At 38.2% G+C, this 27,401-nt stretch overlaps 2 protein-coding genes and 1 pseudogene across 8 annotated transcripts; 1 reads left to right on the forward strand and 2 right to left on the reverse strand.

Annotated features, from left to right (window-relative positions):
- Positions 1-1,552: 1,552 nt before the first annotated feature.
- On the forward strand, positions 1,553-11,375 carry LOC121796948 (annotated as a pseudogene).
- A 1,517-nt stretch (positions 11,376-12,892) lies between these two features.
- LOC121741530 (DNA repair protein RAD5A-like) lies at positions 12,893-21,340 on the reverse strand. 2 transcript variants are annotated; one of them, XM_042134324.1, is made up of 20 exons: positions 20,635-21,340; positions 20,236-20,369; positions 19,960-20,095; positions 19,737-19,790; positions 19,504-19,653; positions 19,272-19,423; positions 19,099-19,183; positions 18,735-19,007; positions 18,467-18,613; positions 18,145-18,300; positions 17,683-17,750; positions 16,979-17,101; positions 16,793-16,892; positions 16,601-16,713; positions 15,445-15,723; positions 15,116-15,316; positions 14,126-14,219; positions 13,942-14,013; positions 13,649-13,747; positions 12,893-13,513 (listed from the first exon to the last, which is right to left on the reverse strand). In XM_042134324.1, the coding sequence occupies exons 1-20, from the start codon at positions 21,193-21,195 to the stop codon at positions 13,391-13,393; spliced, it is 3,120 nt and encodes a 1,039-aa protein (XP_041990258.1). In that variant the 5' UTR covers positions 21,196-21,340; the 3' UTR covers positions 12,893-13,390. The 2 variants fall into 2 exon arrangements, with proteins under 2 accessions (XP_041990258.1, XP_041990269.1); XM_042134335.1 differs by lacking the exons at positions 12,893-13,513; positions 13,649-13,747; positions 13,942-14,013; positions 14,126-14,219 and having other exon boundaries at positions 15,180-15,316; positions 15,449-15,723.
- A 746-nt stretch (positions 21,341-22,086) lies between these two features.
- Positions 22,087-27,086, reverse strand: LOC121741536 (BTB/POZ domain-containing protein At3g44820-like). Of its 6 annotated transcripts, none has more exons than XM_042134380.1 (4): positions 26,318-27,086; positions 24,990-25,042; positions 23,590-24,773; positions 22,087-23,166 (listed from the first exon to the last, which is right to left on the reverse strand). In XM_042134380.1, the coding sequence occupies exons 1-4, from the start codon at positions 26,362-26,364 to the stop codon at positions 22,594-22,596; spliced, it is 1,857 nt and encodes a 618-aa protein (XP_041990314.1). In that variant the 5' UTR covers positions 26,365-27,086; the 3' UTR covers positions 22,087-22,593. The 6 variants fall into 6 exon arrangements, 5 of the variants coding, with proteins under 5 accessions (XP_041990314.1, XP_041990308.1, XP_041990300.1 ...); XM_042134374.1 differs by having other exon boundaries at positions 22,087-23,175; positions 23,590-25,042; positions 26,318-26,504; positions 26,732-27,081; XM_042134366.1 differs by having other exon boundaries at positions 22,087-23,175; positions 23,590-25,042; positions 26,318-26,504; positions 26,588-27,081.
- Between the last annotated feature and the right edge of the window lie 315 nt (positions 27,087-27,401).

Raw genomic sequence — 27,401 nt, forward strand, 5'->3', positions numbered from 1 at the left:
TAATTAAATCTAGCCTAGCCAACTTAAAAACCAGCCCACAAGGATGTAATTTTAGTTCAAAATGAATTAAACCTGACCCTAATAATTTAAATAAAGCAAGCCCATCAATGAGGGGCCCAACTATAACCTTAGCCCACCTCTTGGTCCGATTCGGTCCGTCCAATTAACCCAAACCAAACCAGAAAAAATATAAGAAAATCAGACAATAAAATTGAACCAAACAAAAAAACAGAAATTGTGTAGCAATATCACAAAACTGAAAATTTCAAAAATCAAATACTTACATGTGTTACATATTACTCCACCGGTCCTAACTAAGATGACACACTTTCCTTTTTAGTTTCTATTACCAAATAAGATGAAACATTTTTATTTTAAAAAACTCTATTTTCAATTAATACATCCAACGACGTTTTCTCTCTTCAATTAAAATATTCAACTCTCTTTCTTCATTTAATGCTTACACCTATATTTTATCTCTCCATTTAAACACATTAACCAATAATTTCTAAGATCACGTGCCGACTAAAAAATGTGTCAGGAAACAAATAAGATACTTGTTGCAACATGTGTCGAACTATGTGTAAAATATGTGTCCAACTACGATACTTCCTCACAATAAAGAAAAATGATACTCCCTCACAACAAGCGAGACATTAGGTAGGGCAAATACTCTAAGAAAAAATGTTTAATGAACTAAGTGAAAAGTGAATAAAATATGAATATAACATAGATAATTAAAGAGACAAAATAAAGTAAGATAGTGTAATCTTTGACCATTAATGTAATAAATTAGTATAATAAATTGTGATTAATAGAATTGAGTAAAAGCAAAAAATGATCATAAACTGCTTCTTGACAGTTGACACTTGACACAATGCTTAGTGGTAGACTACCATATTTATATTTTAAATATTTTTCTTTTTATAGTGATGTCAAAGTTATACAAATCTTTTAATTATCTAAAAATATATAGTCCCGCTTATCTTTATTTATGTGTTTGATATTATTATTTTCTTTTTTTCTTTTTTTATTAAAGAATGAACTATATAGATAGTTCTTGAACTTTACATGTTGTATATTTACGGACCCTAGAAAAAAATAATTTGTGAAGCCATTGAACTTTGATGTGTTTAGAATTTTTAATGTTTTTACTTTTTTGTTACCAAAATGCCCTTCAACGCACAAAAGTTATTTTTATACATTAATAGATATTCGTAGTACAAAACAGAGATTTTCGGATGGATTTGGGCACATAATTCCACCCGGCTGGGTGATTTTTGGCTGCATGTTAATTGCTCACCAAATTACACTATATACATAGGGAACATATCCAATGTAAGTTTATTTTAAATAAACTTTCATAATTGTGAGAATAGTAAGACTTTTTGTGAGTATCTATCCTCTCTTATGTGAAAATTCTATTTTGGTTACATTTATTGATTGATCAATTAATATGAAAGTACGGAGTATATTTTTTTTAATTGAGTGTTGTTATATATGTAGAGCCAATTTAGATAGATCATCTAATGTAAATAGTTATTAGCTAGAATGTCTTCAAATTTATTGAAGAGGATCCAAAGGTTGGGATTCCAAACTCAATAGACCTTCCTTTATTTTCCTTTTCTCAACTTATTTTTTCATTATTACTCATTTCTTTATGATTGAGCTTGGAACATGGATAAAAGATTCACATCACTATATATTATTATGTGAACAAATTAAAAGTAGTTAACCAAACTCCAAATCAGAGCATAGCAAAAGCATCCCATTTCCATGGGAGGTGCTCAACCAACTTCCGAAGAGGTTCATGACGGCAAACCTCCTCCTCTAGCCGCCGCTGCAGAAACGGAACTAGACGCCGGTGCACAATTTGTCCTCAAATCCAGAGGTGATCGATCACACAAATTTGGTAATTTCTGCAATATTTTGATCTTATCTTCATCCCTTTGCATCGATCACTGTGCATAACTCCAATATGTATGGCTTATAAATTATCCATATTTTCTTTTTAAATAAGGGTAAATTTGAGAGTTAAGATTGTGGGTTGAGATTGATTAGTTTTTTTTTTAATTTACAAATAATAATTGTAGGATCGTGGATTCACTGCGGGTACCATTTGTCGACGTCGATCGTAGCTCCGGCGTTGTTAAGCCTTCCATTTGCGTTTGGTTCATTGAGATGGACGGCTGGGATTTTATGTCTGCTGATCGGAGCGCTGGTGACATTCTACTCCTATAACTTGCTGTCTCTGGTGCTGGAACACAATGCTCAATTGGGCCACCGCCACCTCCGGTTTCGGGATATGGCCAATCACACATTAGGTATCTCTCTCTTTCTCTATCTGCAATCTTAATATATCTATTTAATTAATGCATGTATAGGTATGATTATAAAACTATATAATTCATGTGTTAGGTGTATACAATATTTAATCTGTGACATTAACCAATTTAGATGAGTTGATTGCAATAGTTTTACCGTGAACAACATGAGTATTTCTTACTTCAATTTGTCTCCCACATCCTTTATACTTTAGTCAATTTTAGTAGCTTACTTTCCACATTGAATGAATTCATCATTATACTCCTGCTCCCAATAGTTGAATCATTTTTTTTATTTTGAGAAGTTCCCTCGTAGTTAAGTCATTTCTATATATAGTAATGCTTTTTCTCATTATTACTTTATTCACTTTCTATTCTATCCTCTCTTACTTTTTTATCTATTTATTTAACATACTAAATATTTATTTCTTAAATTTCGTGCCGAAAAGTTTAGCATATTATGAGAGAACAGAGAAAATAGAAGGTTTACCGTTCCAGTCTGTATGGAGTAGGATGCCAACCAAATTTTAAAATTAAATTGGTTAATTGGTGATGACGAGTTATGGTGCTGATTCCCACTGATTTTTTCATAAATTAATATCTAAATTAAAATGTTATTATAGAATTTTATTCTCAGTCATAAATCAGGTATCTGCTGCCAAGTTTTTGTTTTATACACTATTATTACCATCAATATACATGGAGTCGCTTAAATATAAAATACTCTATCCGTCCCTGAAATTTTGTCACATTTTTTCATTTTCGCCCATCCCACAAAATTTGTCACATTTCACCTTTTACCATTTTTTGTAATAGGCCCCACATTCCACTAACTTATTCTCACTCACATTTTATTATAAAACCAATACTTCATCCGTCCCACTCAAGATGACCACATTCTTGAGTGGCATGAGATTTTAGGAAGTGTTATAAGATAGAATAAAGTAGAAAGGAAAAAAAAGTGGTTGAATATTTTAATGGGGAGAGAGGAGTGGGGAGGTTATTTTTAAAATGAAAAAGTGGTCATCTTTATTGGGACAAACAAAAAAGGAAATGTGGTCATCTTGAATTGGACATAGGGAGTACTTTAAAAGTAGGACCCACACCCTACCAACTTTTTTAACCTATTTTTCATTACATTTCTTAAAACTCGTACGCAGTCAAACTATGACAAAATTTGGGGATGGAGGGAGTATAAAATATAAATACAAATACAAATCCAATCAAATATATAGCCGACACTTAATTTTAGCTATTTCATTTTTGTTAGCAATTTAATAAGGCATATAATATTTGTGATGGAAAATAATGAGGAGAAACGTGGAGCAAGGATCTGTAACCGGAACCGAACCGTGAGGCTATTTCACGGTTCCGGTTCCGGTTCCGGTTCGGAACCGCCGGTTTTCCGGCGGTTTTGGAGGTTCCGGTTTTCGAACAGGAGGTTTTGCCGGTTCAATTATTATTATTATTTTTTTTAAATTTGAAATTTGGCTTTATACAATAAATCGAACAAGACAATGCATAATTCAAGCACAAATAAGACGAATAAGGAGAAAATGAAATAAATTTTATTGATTTTGAGTTGTAACGGACAACGATACATTACTATTTACAATACATAAGTATACAATACAACAATATACAACAATATAATATAATTTACAAGTGTCGTCGCCTCGTGGGACTCGGAAGGTAAATAAAAAAAACATGAAATGGGGGGGGGGGGGAAAGGAAAAATTGAAAAGGGCTTGGGATCAACTTAAACTTTTAAAGTTAAACTTTTCAAATTTAAGTTGAGTTGCCTACGTATCCACAATTTTATTAAGGAATCAAAGCCCACGTAGTTCTCTTACCTTAGGATCAACCCTTTTTTCTTGCAAAATGTTGCCCATTTTCTAAGCAAACACATATCAGCACGCCATATACACATTGCTGCATTTCTAATAGGGGCAATTTGATCTTCCAAAGCAATCAATGCATCTCGAACACACATAGTCAGAATATTATTCAAGCATGGAAAAAATTAGCACTAATAGATAGTTTGTTCTGATTTTTTCCATGCTAGATGCTTGAATAATGTTCTGACTATGTGTGTTCGAGATGCATTGATTGCTTTGGAAGATCAAATTGCCCCTATTAGAAATGCAGCAATGTGTATATGGCGTGCTGATATGTGTTTGCTTAGAAAATGAGCAACATTTTGCAAGAAAAAATGGTTGATTCCGAGAAGAATTGTACTTGAAGATCATTAAAATATATTCCCCATTTGATAAATATCTTATTGGTGAAAAAGTGGGTATCTTTGAGGCAGATGGTACTGGAACACAAATTTATATATGGAATTTGGATGAATGAGGATCAGATTATAGTTTAAAATGGGAAGCTGGGTTCATTGGCAGCCAGTTAACCGGCGGTTTGAAACATGGAAGAATTCGAATTTGAAATTTGAAAAAAAAAAATTTTGAATTTTCGGCAAAACCGGCGGTTTTTGGCCGAAAACCGCCGGAACCGCCGGTTTCCGGGCAAAACCTCCGGTTTCCGGGACAAAACCGCCGGTTCGGTCAACGAAACCGTCTGCAAAAGCTGCGTCATGTCGCCTCGTTTCTCGCGCCGCAACCGGAACCCCCTGAACCGGCGGTTAACCGCCGGTTTTCACGGTTAACCGCCGGTTCATGACCCAAAAACCGCCGGAACCGGCCGGTTTTCAGCTGAAAAGCTGCCGCCGGTCTGCCCCATCCACACGCCTTGAAATACGCGCCCGAACCGGCGGTTCCGCCGGTTAACTGCCGGTTCGGTGACGGTTCCGGTTCGAAATATCTTGAACCGGAACCGGAACCGGACCGCGACCCGAATTCCGACGGTTCCGGTTCGGAAAAATGGCCACGGTTCCGGTTCGGCGGTTAACTGCCGGAACCGGAACCGGTGGGCATGTCTATCTGTAGTCAGAGCCGTATATGATTGATTTTCAAAAATTTATTGCTGGTCTAAACTTACTTTTCCCCATAAGAGCATCTCCAATGGTGGAGGACATCCAATAGCCCTCGCATAGTCTTTCCACTGCCACATCATCAGTACTAAAATCCTCCTGCCACATCATCTGGACATGCAACTGGACATCCAATAACCCTCACATAGCCTTCTCATAGCCTATCCATATCACTAATAACAATTATATAATTTAATTTACAATCGTAGCAACATACGGAATTTAATTTACGAGACAAATACGGGAAAATTGAATAATACTATTAAAATTTTAAAAAGTACAATAATTTAAAAAAAAGTACATTAATTTTTTAAAAAGTACAAAAATTAAAAAGTACAATAAAAAAATTACATAAAAAATTAAAAAGTACAATAAAAAAATTACATAAAAAATTAAAAAGTACAATAAAAAAATTACATAAAAAATCACTGCATGCGAAGGGCGTTGGCGTACAAACTCGAAAATCGAGAGACGCAGACCTGATGCGGTCCCAGCACTTCCTGCACTCCTCCCCGGTGCGCGGTCTCCCTTTAGGGCAAAATGCCCTATAGGCTGCGGCTATCTTGGCCCACAAGTTGACGATCCTCTGGTTGTTCGAAACGAGAGGATCATCGCATACACTCACCCACGCCTTGGCCAGCGCAACGTTCTCCGCGTCCGTCCACTTCCTCCGGACCCGGCTATCCTCATCCGGCTGCGACGACTCGCCGACCTTCTTGGCCTTGCCCTTCTTCTTAGGGGAACTCCGACCCCGCCCTACTCCCCGGCTTTGAATGGGAGTTTCTGGATCCTCGTTAATATCAAAACCCAACTCCTCTAAGGAGAAGGTCTCATACTGCGTGTACTGTGCATCCGTTGGGGTCGATGTGTGCGAAGAACCGGTGGAAAAATCAAAAGACGGCCGATAGACGTTTTCCAAACCGGGCGTCCCCTGCGGCGGTTGCATCATCTGCTGCGCCGGTGACTGCATCCCGGGTGCCCACCCCGGCATCATCTGCATAGGGGGTTGCATCGGCGGTACCCCCTGCCAAGCCGGCACACTTCCCCCGGCGGCCATCGGTGGCATCATCTGCTGCCACGGGTACATGTTGTAGTACCCGGTCATCGGAGGCCAACCACCTACCACGGGATCCGGGGGAGTCTGAGACACTCTCCCGGGAGTCGGGGGAGTCTGAGACCAAGTCGTCACTGGAGTACCTTCGTAGTTGTTCTCCATTTCTCGTTGTTGATCTTGTACAGAAATTAAGATAGAGAGAGTACTCGTTAAAACAAGCGGTGCAAATGAAAATGACGTCCAAAGCGCATATATATAGTGTTTCAAAAAATTTAAAAAAAAAATTAAAAATCTGACGCCGATCCGGGGCCTACAATGGCGCCGTGAGGATCGGCGTCAACCCAAGAATAGGCGTGGGCACACCGATTTTGACGCCGATCGCAATGGTTCGGCGTCAGCACCGGCGTCCGCGAAAAATCGGCGTGCCGGTGCCTACGCCGCCATTGGAGATGCTCTAAAATGTTTTATCTTATGAGTCTCTATTTTAATTCTATGTCTATGTATTATATGGAAAGATCGTATACTAAATTGTTTTATTTGGAAGTTTTAACCTTAAATATTTGGGGCTGTTCTAAATTGTTTATATTTGGAAATTTGAAAATTTGGAAGTTTTAAGTTTTAACCTTAAATATTTGGGCCCGTTCCAAATGATTTATAGACTAAAGTTCATTTTTAGTCTTAAATATATGGTCATTTTATAATTTTGATTCAAAATATTATCTTTTGGATCTTTGAATCTCGAACAAATTAAACGGCCCGAAAATAGTCCTTTTTTATATTTAGAAGTTTTCTTGTGAGTTTAATTTTGGCATTATAGAGAGGGGTTCAAATACATTGTCACATGTTGAGTTTTTGAAAAAGATAGACAAACTCGACATGTAACAAATATTATCTCTTGTTTGTATGTCTTTTCAAAAACTCGACATGTAAAATGTATATGGGCCTATCCCTACAATGCCAAAATTAAATTATATTACATGATTAACCATCTCATCCTAGATTCCCATGACTAACCTAATCCTAGACAACCCTAATTTTGGTTATTCCCTATTATATCTAACTTATAGGAGTATCACTTTGTCATCAAATCGAAAGTCAGCTTGAGGTTTATATTTGTCATAAGACTATACTAACTCAATTATACTATTCCTATAAGATAGGGATTTGCAGTTGAAATGGCGATAGAGGCGATCATCTGAATGAAAAAAATAAAATAAAAAAGTAGTCCATATCTTTTTGAAGATGAAAAAGAGATGTGAATTGATTATGATTGGGTCGAGTGCTAACAGGAGCAAGGTGGGGCAAATATTACGTTGGACCAAATCAATTTCTGGTGTGCTATGGTGCTGTGGTTGGGTGTACGCTTTTGGTGCATCAAGGTAATTTCCCACTCTTCCACATTAATCTACTTTTCATATATTATCGCATTAATTTAGAAAAGTTAAATGAACTATACCCATCATGATACTTATTTTTGCAGTCTATATTAATAAAATATTCACTTTATGTTTTGAGTTAGAGGATGTTATCATATTGGAATATTCTTTTTCAACAGGTTTATATAAGAGACAATTTGATATGAGCATATTCCTAGGATTATCTCTATATTTATTTTATTTAGTTAGTTATTGATTTATCATATCTTTTCATATTTATTAGGATTATTTTCTTGTTCTTTAAGTTAGGGTATCCACTATTATAAATAGTGGACATTGTTATTAATTTGGATCATTCAAGAAATATCAAATTATCTTATTATCCTTCTATTTTATTTTCACGCTTTTATTTCAATTCCGTATTGTTCTTGGTTTGATCGACGGGCAAAGCTCCCGCGACTACCTTTTATCCCTCCGACGATTGCAATCGCAACACCGGAATCTTGTTAAGAGAAATCATCTCTTAACAATTGGTGCTTTCATTTCGTGTTCATTCTCCATCTTCATCCATGAATCCCAATGAGGAAATCATTTTATCTTCACTATGTGACCGGCTAATGGCTTTCTGCAACTGATTAAACAAGAGATTGGACAAGCTTGATGAACAACAACACGCCCATCATCAATACGACCTCCCTCAGCCTGTGCAGCCATTCCATCCCTACCCGCAACCACCACTGCCCTACACGTTGCCGCAGGCAAACCCAAATTCTTGTTGGGACCCAACATGGGCGCACCTGCCCACTGCGCCGCTGCAATATCCGGCACTGTGGCAAACAACGGTTGAACCCTACTTCGATAACCAGCCACAACCCTATTTCCACAACACTGGCCCATACAGGCAGCCGACGTCCCAGACCTACATCGATCCATGGCAGCAGGAGCAGCTCGTCTACAGACCGCCTCCGCCTCCGCAACACTACTTCCACACTCAGCCGCCGCCGTCACACGACTACCACCAGCCACCACAACTTTCCTCCCAGCAGCCCTACCCCACCAAAATTACCCGAAGGTGCCTCCTCCAAAAACCTACCGGCCGCCGCCACCGTCGCCGTTGATTCCTGATTGTGATCGAGTTGAGGAAGGCTTTGTTGATTCTACCAAGAAGATCCCCTATTCTTCTGTTGGTTTTGGTGGAGTTGAAAAGGTTGAGAAGATAGAGAAGTCCAGTCCGGATTCCGCACACAAAGAGAAACCGGTTCAAGGTTGCATCGAGATTCAGTGCTCGCGACAATTGAATGCTTCTCGAATCAAGATTCTCCAAGTCCAGATTGGTTTGGGTAGTTCCATTGTGGACAACGCATCGCTGAAATTATTGAGTGATTCATCTCATGTCAGGGTTGTCGCAAGTATGAATTATCGATCAACATCACTCGACGCCGATGCACGATTGATCCCTCCGCAAAACAACACGCCGTGTTTGGGCCTTCATGGACGCCTTGACAAGCTCCAAATTGATCGATTACTTAATCGAGTTCAAATTGAGGAGGAAGAGGCATGTTGGATGGCGAAAGAGATGATGGATCGAAGCTCCTATGCGTCATGGACTTTGATAATTCTCCACTTGGTTATATTTCAACTATATGGAAAAACAGGGAATAGAGAGGGTGCATAGGGGACTTGCCTGAGTCAAATGGATATTTATATGTTGAGTCCAATGGTGGAATGAATCAACATAGCACATCGATTGGGATTGTTGTGGCTATGACTGCCTACACCAATGCAATTCTAGTCCATTTTGTGAAGCCGGTGGAGCACGGTTCTTGCTAAGCTGCTTGACGAGAGGATCATAGACGTTCGCCATGCTTCGTGGTTTCCACCTTGAGGACAAGGTGACTTTTAACCGTGAGGGAGTTGATACGAGCATATTCCTAGGATTATCCCCATATCTATATTATTTTGTTAGTTATTGATTTACCATATCTTTTCATATTTATTAAGATTATTTTCTTGTTCCTTAAGTTAGGGTATCCACTATTATAAATAGTGAACATTGTTATTAATTTGGATCATTCAAGAAATATCAAATTATCTTATTATCCTTCTATTTTATTTTCACGTTTTTATTTCAATTCCGTATTGTTCTTGGTTTGATCACAGGCAAAGCTCCCGCGACTACCTTTTATCCCTCCGACGATTGCAATCGCGACGCCCGGAATCTTGTTAAGAGAAATCATCTCTTAACACAATTACTTTTCTAGATTATGTGAAGATTGATTTTTTAACTGAGCTGGCCTAGAATTGCATTGTAGTAAAACGAATCTATATATATTTATTACCATAAAACCAAAATGCAAGAAGAGACATTCTGTATAGTGTACATAGGATTTTTTGCACCTAGTAATTGGGATTAATCTTGATTTTTTCAGGCTATATACTTGCTGTCAAAACCCGAAGGAAACATGAAACTCTACAAATTTGTGATAATATTTGGTGGGCTAATGCTAATTTTAGCTCAAATCCCATCTTTTCATTCGTTGAGACATGTCAACTTGGTTTCTTTGGTACTATCCCTCACCTACAGTGCATGTGCTACTGCTGGTTCTGTATATATTGGTGAGTGTTACTATTTCACTTCCATTTCAATCATCACATTATTTTTTATTTGGAATTCTTACTGTGATTAGCTGATCAATTATCCAAGGGACCTCATCTAAGGGACCAAGAAAAGATTACTCTTTAAACATCGACCACGAAACTCGAATTTTTGGTATCTTCAATGCAATGGCCATTATCGCAACCACTTATGGCAATGGGATCATCCCATAGATACAGGTCATATATATATAATCAAGGATTGTGTTTCAAAAATGAAATACTGGGCCTAACAACGCGCAACACTTGTAGGCGACACTAGCGCCTCCGGTGAAGGGGAAGATGTTCAAGGGGCTATGCATTTGCTACGCAGTCGTATTGACAACTTTTTTAAGTGTTTCGATTTCTGGATATTGGGCATTTGGCAACCTAGCTCAAGGCCTAGTTCTCACCAACTTCATAGAAGACGGCAAACCGCAGTTGCCCAAATGGTTCATTTTGATGACCAATGCCTTCACAATTCTGCAGTGGTGAGATCACACACTCCTGTACTTAATTTGCGCACACACATTACATAAGAAATTCTAAAGCTGCATGTGTGCAGGTGTACTTGCAACCAACAAACGAGATTCTTGAACGCACATTCGCAGATGCCAAGAAGGGGGAGTTCTCTGCAAGCAACATGGTTCCGAGGCTGATCTCGAGGTCGCTCTATGTGGCTGTGGCAACCACCATCGCTGCAATGCTCCCATTTTTTGGGGACATCAACGCACTCATTGGCGCGTTTGGCTTCATGCCTCTTGACTTTGTGCTTCCTTTCGTGTTGTTCAACGCAACGTTCAAACCATCGAAAAGGGGGCTTACCTTTTGGGTGAATACTTCCATTGCTGTGGTGTTCTCAGAATAGGGGTTGTAGCGGCAGTGGCAGCGGTGAGGCAGATCATTCTCGATGCCAAAACCTACCGATTGTTTGCCAATGTCTGATCACATGTTTTCTAACTTGGGTGTTATATATAGCGCGTTAATATCAATTATTGCTACTCGATCGTGATCTTGATTCAATTCAACAAAATGCATGGTTAATAACAAGATTTTATCGAGAACGATTATCCATCTAACCAAGTCAAATATAGAAGCTGACTTTTCCACAACATTTGGAGAAGCTTAGAGCTTCTGTCTTATCAATCATGATCATTTTCCGTAAATTGATTTACACCCACAAACCTCTCAACTTGGATAAGAATACAAATCTAGTTAGTTTCAATAATACAGTAGTACAATAAAACCCCAAGACATATGGTATGCATCAAGATAAACAAAATTTGAACTGCAAATCTCAATCAAAATCATTTGGTGTTAAAAGCTAGGCACTAGGCAACTTCCTTGGGAAAAATGAGTGCTCACAAAAGCCAATTCCCAGTGTTACAATGGTGGATTTCCCTTGTGTTCAAATTGCCATCAATTTCCACAATCCAGAAATTCAACAAGGCGCACTTTGGCACCTATTTCTTCAGATCGTTATACTGTTTCATTAATCAACTTACATGAACTACTCCATTTCACCATCTACCATATTCAAGATAAATACAACATGCAACGTTACTCCATCATATAACTATTGTAGAACAGTAAAATATAGATATAAGCGGAAAAGTAAATAGACATAGTAGAGAAAGTAGTAGTGTATTTGGTGTATTTTATTACTCAACACATGCCACATATATAGAGTACAAAACACTAAGCTAGGCTATGTCACATCACCGATGTGTGACGGAATACTAATATTCTTAACACACCCCCTCAAGCGGGAACATCTATATTGTGTCCAGCTTGGTACAAAGTTCTCAAAAATGTTTTTCCTCAAACATCGGCAGCAATAGTAGTAGCCGAAACTATAGGGCAGTAGTAGTTGCAGCTGTTGCATAAGTTGTAGCAGCAGCTATAGAGCAGTTGTAGCAGCAGTAGTAGCAGATGCAGAGCAGTAGCAGCAGATGCAGAGCAGTAGCAGCAGATGCAGAGCAGATGCATGGTAGTTAGTGTCAGTTGTAGCAGAGTAGCAGCTGGACAGTAGTTGCAACTGTAGCAGATGCAGGGTAGTAGTATCAGCTGTAGCAGAGTAGCAGCTGTAGGGCAGTTATTGCAACTGTTGCAGAAGCTGTAGGGCAGTTGTTGCAACTATAGATGAAGTAGCAGATGCAGGGCAGTGACAGTTGTAGCAGAGTAGCAACTGTAGAGCAGAAGTAGTAGATGCAGCGTAGTAGTGACAGTTGTAGCAGAGTAGCAACTGTAGAGTAGAAGTAGTAGATGCAGGGTAGTAGTGACAGTTGTAGCAGAGTAGCTGTAGAGGTGTAGAGGAGTAGAATAATAGAACACTCATAATTTCGGGTAGAGTAAATCAGAGTAGGAACGGAAGCGCAGGCAGTGGAAGAAACCCTAATTTCATTTTTTTTTGTGGAAACCTTAATTTTCTAGAGACGGATTCGAATCCGCTCTGATACCATGTAGAACAGTAAAATATAGAGACAAGCGGAAAAGTAAATAGACATAGTAGAGAAAGTAGTAGTGTATTTGGTGTATTTTATTACTCAACACAGGCCACATATATATAGTACAAAACACTAAGCTAGGCTATGTCACATCACCGATGTGGGACATAATACTAATATTCTTAACAACTATCAATGAAAGAAGGTTATAAGTAAATACTTCACAACATAACTTTATTTCTCCTGTTCCATTGAATAATTGAATATTCACCTGTTTTATGATGACAAATCTTCACCTTTGGAGCTCCTCACTGAAAGCAGTGATTGTTTGATTGTTCTTCAGAGAGCATAAGCCATTTTGTAACAACTCCACCAAAGATTGGAACAATTATTCCACATGCTTCAATTTCTCACTAGCTTCCAATGAATCCCAAAGGTCTTCGAGGGAACATGATATTGCTCGTAATATTATTCCTCAGCGAACCAGAATCCAGTCATATAATGGGGAATCCGCAGGAGAGGTTCCTTGGGAAATTGACACTGTTAGATGCATCATTCAAAAGCTAGTCTTAAGTGAAGAGCATTTTCAGTTCCTCTATTCGTGCAGTTCGCACTTCTTGGTCAGTTAGAGCACCAGATATCATTCTCTGCTTCCTAGCCTGCACTGCTTCCATTCTCTCCTCAACGGTATCCTGCCACATGATGATATTCACATTAGCATAACTTGCCCCACAACCAACACCAGCTTCAAGACACTCAGATATCAAGATTCAGTCTGAAACACATACTAGAGATCCCCATCAACAGCAAATTGTGCAGTAAAATACCTTCACAATAAATCGTTTGATTACGACTTTATTACTTTGTCCAATGCGATGAATCCGCATTACTGCTTGTTCTTCAACTGCTGGATTCCACCATGGATCCTATACAAAGTAAATTATATGCAAGCAAATATAAAAATGTCCTTATATGGATAGTAGCTACTAGCTTTAGAGGCAAATTAATGCAATAATGCATTAGATCTTACAGCTTATACCATAGATATAGAACATAGGGAAAACATTTTTACATATTTGTCAAAAACTGAATAGGAATCCTAATATGCCTGAACCCTTACCATGACAAATGCATTAGATGCTGCAGTGAGATTAATTCCGACTCCACCAGCCTTCAGTGACATGAGTAACACCTGTGAGAAAACAAACGTAAACATGATGATGGTGAGGATCTCAGCCCTTTAACTTGAGGGTAAAAGAAAATACCACAAAAAATTAAACAAAATCAAAGAATAGACGGCACACCTTAATGTTATCATCCTCAGAAAACTGTTTTATTACTTTTTCTCTCTGTTGTTGGTTCAGGGTTCCATCTAGTCGAAGGAATGTAATATTACTCCTATGGATAACATAAACAAATCAATCTATAATCAAACCAAGAGAATAACATGGATGAATGTAACTGATAAAAAGGATAAAGGACATTACAGTAAAATGAAATCCTAGTAAGAGGCTCCAGTCATAAAAGTTGCTTTCAAAATGCAGGGCCATTAAGTCAGTTATGCACTGCCTTGGTATCTTATATTCATTTCGTGTCCATTTTACAGATAATTTGATTCTTAGATTCCCCTGCCAAGGCGAGGGGAAGAAGAGATTATACAATTAGCTGAACATGTTCAGAAGTAATTGTGGATGTTGGGACTGCTTTGAGAGAGCAAGGCGATAAAGAAAAATGAATAAATCTAACTCATTTGAGGTTATCTGATATTAGAAGGCTCAGTCATAGGTCTGCATAAAGGTATTGATTTACCAACACACCTCTTTTTGAGACATTGTGGCTTTTGGTGACCCTGGTAACAATAACGAAAAAGGAATCCATAAAAACTTAGGATCCGAAACCATGATAAAATACTACCCTCATGACCGCTTTCATCCTCTAAGACTAAGCTAACATTCACTTAAGAGTTAAGATGCTACTTGCTAGCATGCCAAGCAACCTTCTTTTGAAAAGACTAATCACCCTTTTGCTCATCCCCTAGGAAAGAGAAGTTCCATTTCCCAGTAAATAAAGAGTACTACTGACTTGGCAGCATATGAAATAGCTGCGCTTACGACTCCAACACCAATGGCAGAGGAATTCTATCAATGTGAATCAATAAATCACAGGAAAATTTGGTCTTCGGATGAAAGGGGAAAATCATAATACGAGATGGGACATTAACAGGCTGAGCGCTGAGCAAAAATCATTATTTAGATATAAAAAGTGGAATGTGAGAAAGGGGGTTGAAGCAATACCGAGAAAGAGGAATTTGCAATAGATCCAAAAAGGCAGTCCATTGACTGAAGACAATGCTTTTTGAGCCTGCAGATTCCAGATTTCCTAATTCACCAATAAGAGCAGAAACTTTGGAAGATTCCACCCAGTTTTTTTCAACATCAACCTGGAACCGACTATCAGTTGGGGCAGTAATCAGCTCCTGCTTGCTAACTGTCTTCCTGTAAAAAGTCAAAGATACACATCAGTTTTTATAAGATGTTGACTACGTAGCTCTCCTATATTCACTGCTTTGTATTTTTACGTTCTCACTACATAGGATTAGTTAAGCAAGACAATGTATTGCTACCTACACACTGGACAAAGGCCAGACATAGAGCCTCTCCAGCTTGACAATAGACACTCTCGGCACAGTCGATGAGCACAAGGTGTCAATACTGCATCTTCAAAAGCTTCCAAACATATAGGACATTCTCCTTCATCCCCTTTGCGTAACTCCTCCACAACTTCCTGAATATAGGCACGTGAAGGTATATCTTTAGTTTGTCCATTCACGTTGTCCTGCCCATCCTTCAAGAACCGCCTTGCCAGTTTATTCAAATCAGAGTACTCTTGAGTGTCGCCTCGGCTGACAGATGATCAATAAAATCACAGCGTAAGTTAACTGAAACTGACCAGTTTATGCATGTGAGGGTGTATCAAAATGTATCAGGAAATAGGTACCAATATTAATTATGCAAGTAATAGCATGGACTTGTGCATGTGTACATGCATGAATACTGCCCACAAAAGTAAATGTAAGTCCATTATAAATGACTACATTGATGATATGCATCTCAAATACACCAGATACTATAATACAAAGAACCTCCAGAAGCAAGTGGCATAAGCCTAAGCCATATGCAGTATTAATATTAAGAAAGTTTGAATAGCTTATTTTCCAGCCAGTTCATTGCCAAGTACCAAAAAAATTTGGTCAGACCGTCAAACCAACAAAGTGTTTCCCAAAATAAGGTTAGTTTTCTAAAAAAACGGATTGAGGACTATATCAAGATTTAAAAGATTTAAAACTTTAAAATGCGGAGCTTTCCAATTTTATTTCTCAGAGGCTTGTAGGTGACACGGTTTTTGTATACTAAGTACATACTCCTCCGCCACCTATTTGCCACCTTTTGACCGGAACGGGTTTAATAATCTGGTTGACTTAGTTGCTGAAAAGTGTCGTGAGTGAAATAAGGGTCCCACTTAGTTGGTAGGTGTGTTGTGAGTGGGTTTTGTGATGGGTCCAACCAACAAAGCCATTCTTTTGCATATAATAAGATATAGAAGAATAGGTGTATATCACTACAAATGGACATGAAAAATCATTTTTGTACGCATTGAAAAGGAAACTGTTGCAAATAAGTGGTGGACAGAGGGAGTATGAAGAATCTAGGGATGACTGACATGAAAAAAAGTGGCCAGCTTGACTGTAAAATCCCAGGATAGCCATAAAATATCTTCACCTCATGACAAGGAATGGATGATCACAGCATTGACGAAGACGTAAAAGCAATTCCAGTATAGAAGCATAGTTGTGAAGAACCCGGCCTTGCTCCACAAATTGGTTAAACTTTACCTATTGATGCATAAAAAAAGTATAAGTCAAGCAGCAATACCAAATGTGACTTTGAGTTTGAGACATAAGAGACTTGTACCTTTGATTTTTTAAACAATGCTTCATAAAAATCTTTTTCGGCTTCAGTCAGATTGCAATATACTACTTGAATATCCGCAGGTGGCAAAACTAAAATTGGCCTGCAGACCAATCAAATTTTTAAAAAATCCCAAGCTGTACAAGAAAAGAAGAAACAACTAAAATACAATAACTTCAGGAAACCCACCTGCCTTCTCTATCTGTGCTAGACTTGGTTCTTCTTAACATAATTGACTTTAGGATAGATTGAACCAACTTTAATCCCCTCCCATCACCCTCCTCAAAAGGTTTCTGCACAAGCTTATTCCACCTAGAATTGAACGGGGAGTGTGATTATCACCATGGTACGTTATCGAGAATTCACCAGTAACTCATACGCAAAAGAATACAGCTTAACAATAATAACCACATCATAAGGTCATCAACCTAGTAACATGTGAAGCAGTTCAAAGATTGAGGCACTAAATGAGTAAGAGTGGGAAGAATGCTTAGCTTAGTTTATAACATAAGAAAAATAATAGGGGTATAAACCAATTAGTTCTGGTTCCCAGAACAAGGGATTTAAGATATAGTCCACATGAGACCAATTAAAACTGGCCACTTTAGAGTTGAAATGGCCCAATGAGCAGAGAGGTAGCACTTCTCATAAAAACTTTATTCAACTTCCAGAAATCCCTACCTTCTACAAACGCATGATGCATTATTGGGTTACAGGACCATCAAAAATACATAGAAAGAAACGATTCAGATAACAGACGGGAAACAGGGCATATATGATCTGATTTAACTGGAAAGTTCAATGAAACACACAGTCAAATAGTGACTGATTAGGGGCAGACACATTTACAACTTTAAGATTGTTAAAAAACTTATTAAAACATAAAAACCTACCAAGCCCAGCTTCCCCAAGGTTCAATCTTCAAAAATCGAAGTAGACTATAGACATCCTCCAAGCTGTTCTGTTACAAGGAGATACAGCCTGGTACATTAGTAGATTGCACAGGTAAGGAAATTGATACAAGTATCTCTATTGAATAAACTAGAGGCCTAGTGCAGAAAAAATTATCTACATCAAGACATCAAAGATACTCCAGACCGATGAAGATCACAACTTCTAGAAAATAAATTGACAAACAGATAGCATAAAACTGAAAACATTAGTTAAAGAAGTTCCAAATGACATGCCAGGAAGTTTCATTGTTGGAAACTTGAGTAAAAAGAACTCAAGTGGTGTAAGCCGTAAGGAACAAAGGAAGAAAAACATATAAAGGAATTGTAGATGTTGATATGATAATACACTGACGTTATTCACTGAGCATGTAGAGGTACCAAAGAGCAATAATAATCATTAACCTGGATAGGTGTTCCAGTTAGACACCATCTACGATCGGCAGCAAGGGCAGCGGCAGCAATTGAAATTTGGCTTTTGGGTGATTTTATAGTATGTGCCTCATCAAGCGCCACTCTGAACCATCGAACCGAATATAATCCTCCATTCTCTTCAGCACCCTATGAAATGAAATTAAAATCAAAGAAAAGAAAAGAAAAGGTATCCCATACATACTGTGGGGGTACATAAAAACAATTTTTCAAGAAACTATACACAATCAAGGACGAAGAGGGGTGGGGGAAATCTTCCTGGGCTAAATCCTATTATTCAAGCAATGTAGAGTACCTCTACTGAAAACTCAGAAGCCAGTACTCCGTATGTAGTTAATACAACATCACTTTGTGCAAGAACTTTTGCATCCTTTGATCTACTTTGCCCATAATGAACGTATAGTGACAAAGTCCCAGGCTGCGCATGAGTTTCAATTTCTGTCTAAGAAAGAAAAAAGCAATCTAATCAACATAAGCTTTGTATTTAAACAAATCAGATGGCTAATACTGTTTCACTTTAACCCCAGAACATATCACTTAATACCAACAAGTGAGGCACATACCTTCCACTGGCCAATAAGTGTCATTGGGCATATAATGAGATTGCCACCACCAACAAGCGGGGCTCTTTTCTTCATAAGCTTCTCAAAACCAGTAAATTTTGAAGATTTTTTCTGAGGTATTGGTGATTTATCGGAACTCAAGTTTGCTTCACAATTGTCATTGGGAGACTGACTGGTAGATGAACAACTCAGCGACCCATCTCTTTCGGAATTCGTGAGAAGGAGAGAGAGAGTCATTATAGTTTTCCCAAGTCCCATAGAATCTGCCAAAATCTAGAATTGTATGCTCTGTTCAGATATGTCTGTTCCAACAAAAGGAAATGCAGGTATGAATAAAATAGAACAAGTAATAGTATCAACATACTCCTCCTCTAGCCATTTGAAGCGTGCTAGGGAATTCAACTGTTGCATCACCTGAAAAGGCATTAATGTATATGACCAAACCCCTCCTACAAACAAATAAAACCAACTGGCAATTAAAATCCAACTATTTAATTGGTAATACTGAGCATATTGCAACTTAATATTATAACATACTTGTCACCAAGTTGATAAGCATCCCAACATGGGTGCATAGTTGTTGCAGCCTCATCCCCACGGTGTCCCCTCTCAAGTTGGATCATCCAACTGAGAGCCTGCTTCTGGTAAGGGCGAAGCTCACATAGTAGAGTACTAGGAGGCTCCATTTCCTAAGACATCTTGAATTAAATTATGCAAAGCCTAAGGAGAGCACCACAAAGAGACAACAGAGATCATTGAATGCCCTTACCTCTATTTCAGAGCTGTCAGTTACACCTACAATATTGTCAAGGTCATTCTCAGAAACCGATTCTTCATTTTCATCATTATTTTCATTCCCAGAAGATGCACTCTTGAATTTATTTATATGTGAGATTAACGGAGGCAAAAAAGAGCTTTCCTGTTCAATTGAAACTAGCGCTATAAATACTCACTTCATCATACATAAGTATCTGGTAGAGTTGCTTATAGTACGGTTAGTACCTCAGAATCGAAAGGCCTCTTCCTTGTATACAGATCTCCAGGAGTAAATTCTGCCTAAACCAATGTAAAGGTCAGATTCCAGGAGGAGCTGACATTACATATACACATTTGTTCGCAAAACACGACTACTTCGTTCTAGGGTAAAATTAATACATTATATTATTAAAATTTATATAAAAAAAACAAATAAAACTGTCATTTATTTGAGGATAAGAAAATTCACCTTCTTGAAAGGAATAAGTCCCAACAATTTAAACAAAGTCGGAAGGGGGTGAAGAATTGATTCATCGACTGAATTACTGGCTGCCTTAAGTGACATATGTTGGCTCTTTTGGAACATGGAACTGTTTATGTAAATGCTACACAACCATTAAAGAAAGTGAGCTAATTATTTTGCAGTGTAAATGTAATTGAATAGCAATGGCAACAAGCACACGGTTTAAGTAGTTCATAGAAAATGTGAGTTGGATACAAACTCCCGACACAATCACCAACTTACCTAATCGACAAAACAACAGAATCCATGATTCCCAGCACAGGAGGAGCAGACTTGCAACATCCCTTAACGCAAACCTTCTTATCCCTTACAAGAGGTAAAAGACACCGGCCCCATTCATTTGGAATACGACCAATCTGCGCCATTCAATCAATATTGTGTCAAATGACAAGTGATATGACATGCTTATCATCAAGATAGCTACTGAACCCTTCTCTTTATTAAATATTAATATTATATAGACATAAGATATTTTCCAAATTTTAGCAAAATCACACTTTCAAGCATGTGGATATACTAAATGATCTTAGTCGCCACATTATGATAGACCATATTGTAATAGACTTTAAGATAGAAGCATCTCTTTTATAGTATATTTTTAAGAAGAAGACTCAACATTACCTCTCCACAAGCGCTGGTAGAAAACCTTATAATCTCAGAGCACGTCGCCACCTGGCGGCCTCGCCCACCCCCAATCTTCCCAGGTGAGGGCGCTATCAACTTTTTCTGAGCAGGGAATGTAAAATTCACCTCGTCGCCAGGCTTCAAGGCCCTCCCTTTACAAGTGGACAACCCAGCGACCTCAGCGCTTCCAACAAACCACCACTCACTCCCCGTTTCTTCTAACTTTGCTCTATCAGTATAACCATTCCCCCCACACTGGTTGCTTCCACTTAAATTCACGTTCGATCTCGAAGCAGAATCAGAATTATCTAACCGACTAACATTCTGCTTTACGATAGAGTCGACAACAACCGGAGGCTCCGAATTAAGAGTGCTGTCGGACTTCTTGGGGAAATCAGGCTTCCGGAAACTCTTTGGCGTGTCGAAGATGATATTAATCGCGGCGGTTGGGTCATTGTTGGCCAAGTGGAGGGCTCGAATTATGTCCATGTCGGTAAATTCGCCGCCGACGATCGACCGAACAGTGGAGATGATTTCTTCAGTGGCCTTGTTTCCCATCACGAGCGACAGCAATTGGAATAGAAAATGGAGAAATCAAACATGTAATTTAAACTTGAGTGGCTGTGCAATTGATTAGAAGTAGGGATTGAACCACGCAGAGACCGATTTTGGGTTTAAAAATTTAGAAATTTACGAACCCTAGAATTTTATTGCTTTTAAAAAATAAATGAGTCCAAGTGGCGGGTCGATTGAAATTTAGATAGGTAGTTTGCGAGGTACGCCACCGTTCCCGCCAAATTATTTAATTGCTAGCAAGTCCCTCCCTCCCTCCACAGCTAAATGAATAATCTCTTTTATATCATACAGCAAATTACTCTCTCTAAGTCACCAAATTTGAGCCCCTTTTTTCATAACTTCAATTCAATTATCTCATAATCTTAAATTGGGAGAAATTTTGTATATTTGCATGTGGATATTACGGGAACAAAACGTTCAGCTACTTAAATGATATCGTTTAATACACCTAGTCAATCATGTTTTAATTTTTACACATGTACGTATCATATTAATAAATTCACACGGTAGCATACTGGAAATTTTCATTATCGCCAATTGGAAAACAGTAATTGTGATATAATTAGTCATTTTCAAAAATTAATTAACCAAAGAGAGAGATAATTTTTATAGTAATATTCACTTTACGGTATTAAATGCGCCAATACTCGCATATTTAGTACAAGAAAAAGTTTGCGAGTTTTTGAATTTTAATTTTGTCACCAAATGGAAAAATATAGAACAATCAGAAATTAAATGTTCTGTTACATGAATGAGTAAATTGCATCATTGTTTCATCGGCCCGATGGATAGTCCTCTGAGATCCCAATATTCCAGAGAAATTCGTTTCGATAAAAATAAAGTTGTACCAATAATAACACTATAAACACAGAATGAATCAAGAATTTGTCAATATCTATACTTGTAACTGTATACAAAACTTCATAAGATACAAACTATACATTATACATTCAGCTTTTGTGAATGCTGTGAAAACCGAGGAAAAAACTCTAGTAGATACGATCCTGTACATCATCTAAAGCTATGTTTTGCTACATTATTACAGAAAAAACTACGGTCATACTTATCTGCTAGAATATTTTCCCCAGACCCATTCACCATCTAAAGCTATGTTTTGCTACAGTTAAAGAAGCTTCTTTACCTTCTCCAGCTATGGCACTGGACAAGGGCAAACACCATCGCACCAGGCATGGACAAGCACCAATATCTTCTCACCGTTTGCTTCACACGTACTGCAAGAGAAGGAAACCTAGCATTGCCACCACCTTGTGCTTGACTAGCCTCTATTCCCGTGGTTGCCCGCTCGCTGCAGAAAAGCAGCCGCGTCCAGCTTTGTAAGAGAATGAATCGAGAAATACGAACTTCTACTAAAAAGAATGCTCAAAACAGGGAGGAACTTTTTCTATGTCTAGGATTCTGAATGGATGGTTGCGCCTGTTCGACTGATTCTCTTGGAGTTGGTGTCCCACTCTTGACGACGTCTTGTTGGGCATCTGAAGCCTGAGAAAGTAGATTGCATCCAGTCTCTCGAGGAACAAGGCTTGGAGAGCTAAGGTAACTGGTTGAATTGGTTTCATTTTTCATCTCTTCCTTGATTTTACTGAACTCTTCTTCCATTTCACCAACTCTCGACCTCATCCGTTCCATATCTACTTTTAGCACCTGGTTCTCGCGAGCAACTGTAACCCATCCATCTTGACGGACCCTTTGCCCCGCTGCTTCGTTAGGAACGGCCAGAGAAGCTGTAGGCGCACTTTCAGCATCGAGAGCATTTAGGCAGCCAGCTAAGGCCGTCCGCAGCTGCATCTGTTCAAAGAACAGGACCTGTAGTACGACTCTGAGTGGGAGCCTCTCGTTTTGAGATGCGTGTGCACAAGCATCAATTGAGAGTTTCTGAAAATCAATAATGTTGCAAAGCTGCTCCCTCTCTTTATCTGAAAGCCAGGGATGTGCCTGCAGTTCCTATCATTTTTCAAGAAATACAAAAAAAAAAGATAATCTTCTTGTGTTGCAGTAGAAAAATAATTCCAAATCACAATATCTTAAAAGTAGAATGCAAATACAAAAGAGATCATAGAATCATGTCCAACTACAATAAAAAGATCATGGTACAGAAAATCAAAATCCTATTCTATGGTCTTTAAAATGTTTAAATCGTCGAAAGAAACTCACGACCCAGTTTCATGGGGGGCAGCATAACACCTTAATAAACGAACGATCTAGTCATCCAAGTGAAACAAGAAAAGACTTTCAGAAATGCTAATATACCAATCAACAAGATATGTGAACAGGTAAACAAGAACAGATGAGATTTCTGACATTAATGAACACAAAGAAAACACAGAACAATGCCAAGGAGGTCATTCAGAATCAAACCTTAAAGTATATATCCAGTGCTCGGTATAGCCCATCGTGCAAAGATCTTGAAGATTCTGGCAACGCTTCTGCCAGTCCATGTAATTTTCCAGGTTTCAGGTTTACATCAGAAGCAACCTCTGCTGCATAATTATCTACCAATTTAGCAACTCTCTTGAAACTCCCGGATAACGGTGATGTGTCAAGGTCAGTAGATAATGGAGATATTGAAGCTACACTAGGCTCCGACGATACAAAATGACGAATCATCCTTTGAACACAATCGGTGTTGTACAAAGTATCAGAATCAGAATAATTAGGTATCAGTAGACCATCCAGGGTTGCCAAATCGAGCTGCACGCCTATTCTCCTTTCCAGAGAATCCCGGTATGTATTGTTAACTCCCAAGATCAATGCAACACGTAAAAGTCCCAGCAGAAAACGGCAAAAAGATTTTTCTTTCTTCTCTGGCAGAAGTTTGATAACACTGCGCAAAAGAGCAACTCGATTAACATTGGCAGGCGTCATGCTGAAACTAGCAACTGTCCTCGACAAACTACTCTGTCCTTCCTGCCATCGGCGGCCCAGTCCTGGAAGATACCTTTTACAATAGTACATTATGGCACGTGCTAAGTTGTCCAGACTTATACCTTTGGCTTCCATAGTCTGAATCAACCTCTCAAATAACTCGACACAGAGATACGATACATCCTCAAACCACCAGTCAGATTCATTACTATGGATCTTTGCACCAGTATTTATCCCATTCCACAGAATGCTCCCTCCAGGGCTCTGTAGGCTACCATACATCATCATAGGCCATCCGAACAACGAGTGATCCGTACAGATCATTACAGACAATGCGTTGATACATTTACTTATAATTTGAAGTTTGTCAGCCCTTGGGATAACTAGTTCACAGCTTTGGAGAGCCAAAACGCAATCCTTCCAGTCTTTTAGGATATGCTTATGAAAATAACTTTTCGATTTGGACAATAAATTTTCTTCATCATAAACATCAGTCATCGAAAGATAATCTGCAGCACAATACAGAATTACTATGTTTTTGGGTGTGAACTCTAGCCGCCCACCATAGCAGAATTTTACTACTATGAAAAACGTGTCCGCACCACCATCAGACTCTTCAAAGATAGTTGCTATCTTCCCACACCTAGAAATAAGAGGAAACTGGGGCACATACACTTCTATTAGAGTCCAAATATAATATGGGCACAGAAGAGAAAGGTAATTCGAAGTCTAGGCTGCCAAAATGCTACACAAAATGCTAAAAGAAATACACAGATGTTTTTAATAATCTTAGTTAGTAGTACTGTATAAGATTCTAGCATACAAACAAACAGAAAATATACTTAGTTTTCATTGCACGTCCAATGCCAACATATACGTAAGATACTTGTGAATGACTTCATCCACCACCACTGTTATATCACTTTGCAAACTTGAACTGCTGAACCTGATAGAAAAAGAAATCAAACTGAGAAATTTTCCCATCAAATAGCATGTTCTTAGAGAGAGAATATGACACACAAGCTAATACAAGACTTATGTGATACAAATGAAAATGCAAGGCTAAGAACAACATATGTTATTATACTTGCCAGAGCCTTCAGCATTTCACTAATGTATGTAGCAGCACTGATTCACAACCTGGATTGCAATACCAGATCTGACGTGAATTAAACGGCTCAAGATCTGGGTCAGTTAAATTTTAGTACTAAAGCAATTTACAAATTCAATCATTGACAGTAGTTTCAGCAAAGTTTCACAAAACTTATGGATAAACAGGTGAAGGTAATCAATTTATGAAAGAAACTAAAGCTCTAGACTGAGAGGTCCTTCTTAACCTGATATAATGGTTTATAGAGGAAGACCTGATTTGGTGATTAACTCATATAGGATCAATACTACCCACATGCACCTTTTAGCCATAACACTCACTCAAACTGCATACAAACTAGCCTACGCCTACCCCCTCCATATGACATATAGACATATCATTATTCAGCATGCCTGTGTCCAATTGCCACTAGAATCATACTATTATCCGAATAACTACAAGAAAGACTCAACATCTTCATATATTTATACTCAAACCAAGTAAACCTGAATCACATACTAGTTTCTAGTGAGGAACGTATACGGGTATGATCAAAACACACTAAACTGTACATCGTAAGAGTTACAAAGGATGAAATTGACATAGTGCATACAATCTTGTAGTAAGACCATTTGTTATCAGTGCCCCTTCCAAAAATCATAGAGATTAACCACAAGAACATTGCCACAATGCCATTGAATCAGTTGTGACTACCCACTTACTTTTAGAGCCAAAATCTCAACAAAGTTAACAAGAACCTTATTTAGGGTCCACCATTACCTTAACCAGTGGGTAATAGCTGAAAGAGGCACAGAGCGATTGATTTAAAATGTGTCTGAACCTTTGCTACTTAGCATATCCACAGAGATGTTATGGATGTTTGGTCAGAGAAGGATAGAGAGCGAAAACTTGTGATTCTTTTGACAGTCAATAAAGTTGGTGCTATGATTTAGTTAATAGTGATTGGTAATAGTATAAAATAAAATAAGAATCGAAGGTTAACTAACTTGAGTTCATGCACGCTAATAACAATACAAAGAGAGCTATTGATCTCCCTCTGCCTGGGTGATTAGAAGCTTTCAGTGATCAAGGGAAAAACAATCGGATAGAGAAAGAGAAAGAGAGGGTTACCAGTCATCTCCTTGGCGATGGAATCCGGAAGTTCTCCCAGGAGCCATCAGTCGGAGAAGGCTCTTCAATAAAACTCCTCCTTTTCTTCTATCGAATTGAATTCAAATTCATTCTCCCCCTTCAAATAATAAATGCAGAGGGCTCCCATCATTTCAATTTTGAGTTCACTTGAGAAACATGAGAGACCCTGATAATTTCACAGCTCAGCAAACCATTAATTAAGCACACATCCATAAATAATAAACCCTACCAAAAGTGCAGGCCACCAACCTATCACAAGTCACAACCACAGATTGATAATTGATTGATCCCCGGTTTTTAAAAAGACAAAAATGGAAAATAAGAAGACCCCGGTCTAATTTGAGGCATTATCATGCTAAAACAAGCAGCAATTATAACTCATAAAGACTCCACCTTTATAGCCCCGTTGTCTGTGTTTTGGTTCATATGTAACATACTTTACTCCTAAAGACAGATCCCGAGAAGACAAGAATCAGTTTGTCTCAAGATTCGCAGTTGTACAGTTGTGATATATTACGTGGGTTAGAGAGCAAATAAAACAAAGAGAAGACGAAAGCAATCATATATTGACAGTTGTGTGACATGAGCCGATGCTATCGACTCGAAGAGAAATAGATTGAGGAAAGTGGCGTTTCTTACTTGAAATACACTCATTCAACTCACATTCTTCGTTTTTCAATGCTTAATTTTTAACACAAAATCTGGGTTTAGACTCCCATTCTATCGCCTATGGCTTTTGATCAATGAAATTCAGACATAGCCCACGTAATAGAATTTTGGCATTTCTCAAGTTGTTTAACTTGATGAATATATTTGATCTCTACTAATAACTACTGTATACTAGTATTTCCCTACACACAGTCATACATCATCAATAAAGCTATTGTAGTTTTATTTTTTTTCAAATTGGAATTAAACTATAATACAATTATATCTTCGGAAATATCTCGCATATCTCTATTATTATATTATCATCATATCTTTTCCATATATTTATTATCTTCTTCACCAAGTTAGGTTATTCGTATTATTCTCATTATTCAATCAATGAAATCATAATTAT

Source organism: Salvia splendens, chromosome 1 (genome assembly GCF_004379255.2).
Source record: "Salvia splendens isolate huo1 chromosome 1, SspV2, whole genome shotgun sequence".
NCBI lineage: Eukaryota > Viridiplantae > Streptophyta > Magnoliopsida > Lamiales > Lamiaceae > Salvia > Salvia splendens.

Excerpts from the sequence above, each read along its gene's own strand:
- LOC121741536 (XM_042134380.1), bottom strand. The coding sequence starts at position 26,364 with ATGGCTCCTGGGAGAACTTCCGGATTCCATCGCCAAGGAGATGACTG. Across the intron at positions 25,043-26,317 it reads CATCGCCAAGGAGATGACTG|GTTCAGCAGTTCAAGTTTGC; the intron begins GTAACCCTCTCT and ends TTTTTCTATCAG. Across the intron at positions 23,167-23,589 it reads CACTGGATATATACTTTAAG|GCACATCCCTGGCTTTCAGA; the intron begins GTTTGATTCTGA and ends TAGGAACTGCAG.
- LOC121741530 (XM_042134324.1), bottom strand. The coding sequence starts at position 21,195 with ATGGGAAACAAGGCCACTGAAGAAATCATCTCCACTGTTCGGTCGATC. Across the intron at positions 18,301-18,466 it reads CTTCTGAGTTTTCAGTAGAG|GGTGCTGAAGAGAATGGAGG; the intron begins GTACTCTACATT and ends TTCATTTCATAG. Across the intron at positions 13,514-13,648 it reads TCAAACGATTTATTGTGAAG|GATACCGTTGAGGAGAGAAT; the intron begins GTATTTTACTGC and ends ATCATGTGGCAG.